Source organism: Egretta garzetta, unplaced genomic scaffold (assembly GCF_000687185.1).
Source record: "Egretta garzetta isolate BGI_Z169 unplaced genomic scaffold, ASM68718v1 scaffold327, whole genome shotgun sequence".
Taxonomy (NCBI): domain Eukaryota; kingdom Metazoa; phylum Chordata; class Aves; order Pelecaniformes; family Ardeidae; genus Egretta; species Egretta garzetta.
The window spans coordinates 30598-31382 of NW_009260177.1; the positions used below are offsets into that span (position 1 = coordinate 30598).

At 67.9% G+C, this 785-nt stretch overlaps 1 protein-coding gene across 1 annotated transcript in view; it reads right to left on the reverse strand.

Annotated features, from left to right (window-relative positions):
* The window catches only part of PRIM1 (DNA primase subunit 1), a gene marked incomplete at its 5' end in the record, with an annotated part of 3064 nt that extends 2289 nt beyond the window's left edge, over positions 1–775 (reverse strand). The window contains 3 exons of the mRNA XM_035897179.1: positions 101–268; positions 373–479; positions 599–775. Coding sequence (XP_035753072.1) covers positions 101–268; positions 373–479; positions 599–775 — 452 coding nt within the window. The remainder of the gene's footprint in view (positions 1–100; positions 269–372; positions 480–598) is intronic.
* Between the last annotated feature and the right edge of the window lie 10 nt (positions 776–785).

Consider the following 785-nt stretch of genomic DNA (forward strand, 5'->3'; position numbering starts at 1 on the left):
GCCTGGCAGCACTGCAGACCCGCTGGGCAAACCCTGCTGGGCACCAGCCCTTCCTCCACTGCCCCCCCAGCCCCATGAGAGCACTGCCCTGGCCCCCTGCTTTGGGGTCTGGGCGTTGCTGCAGGGCAGAGCGTGGTCTGGACGCGTCCCCAGTACACGAAGACGAGGGCCACGTGGGTCCCCATGACCCTCACCCACAAGCGCACGGTCGATGACGCGGACAGCGATGGTCATCAGGGTCCAGCACTTGGAGCAGATCTCGGCCGAGCTGGAGGCAGAGGGTGGGGGGTCAGGCTGCCGCCCCGTGCCCCCACACCCCCTCCCAGCCCCCTGTTCCGCCTCATGCTGTGAACAGTGAACACCCCTGAGAACCTGCAGCACGTCCGGACGTCATCGTAGTCCGTCATGTCGATGTCGAAGACCAGCTCCTTCTCCTGCGGCTGGAAGGCCCCCAGGTGCACCGTGTTGTGCTGGTTGGGCTGCGGGATGGGACAGGCTCAGCCCCGGCTGGGGACCCTGCAAGCCGGGGGCTGCGTCCCCCCGGGGCCGGCCGGTGCCTGTGCTCCCGGTCAGAGTGCCCGGTGGGAGCAGGACTCACCCGGTGGGAGTAGACAGCCCCGATGTCGATCTTGTAGGGGTTGGTCCTCTGCAGCTCGCGCTCCAGCTCCTGGGGGCTGCCGAAGGACTGGAACCGCACGTAGATGTCATCCCGCAGTGTGAAGGAGAATTCCCGCAGCTGGAAGTAGTTCCTCGCCACTGCGGGGGCGCGGGCGGGTTGGGGGGTG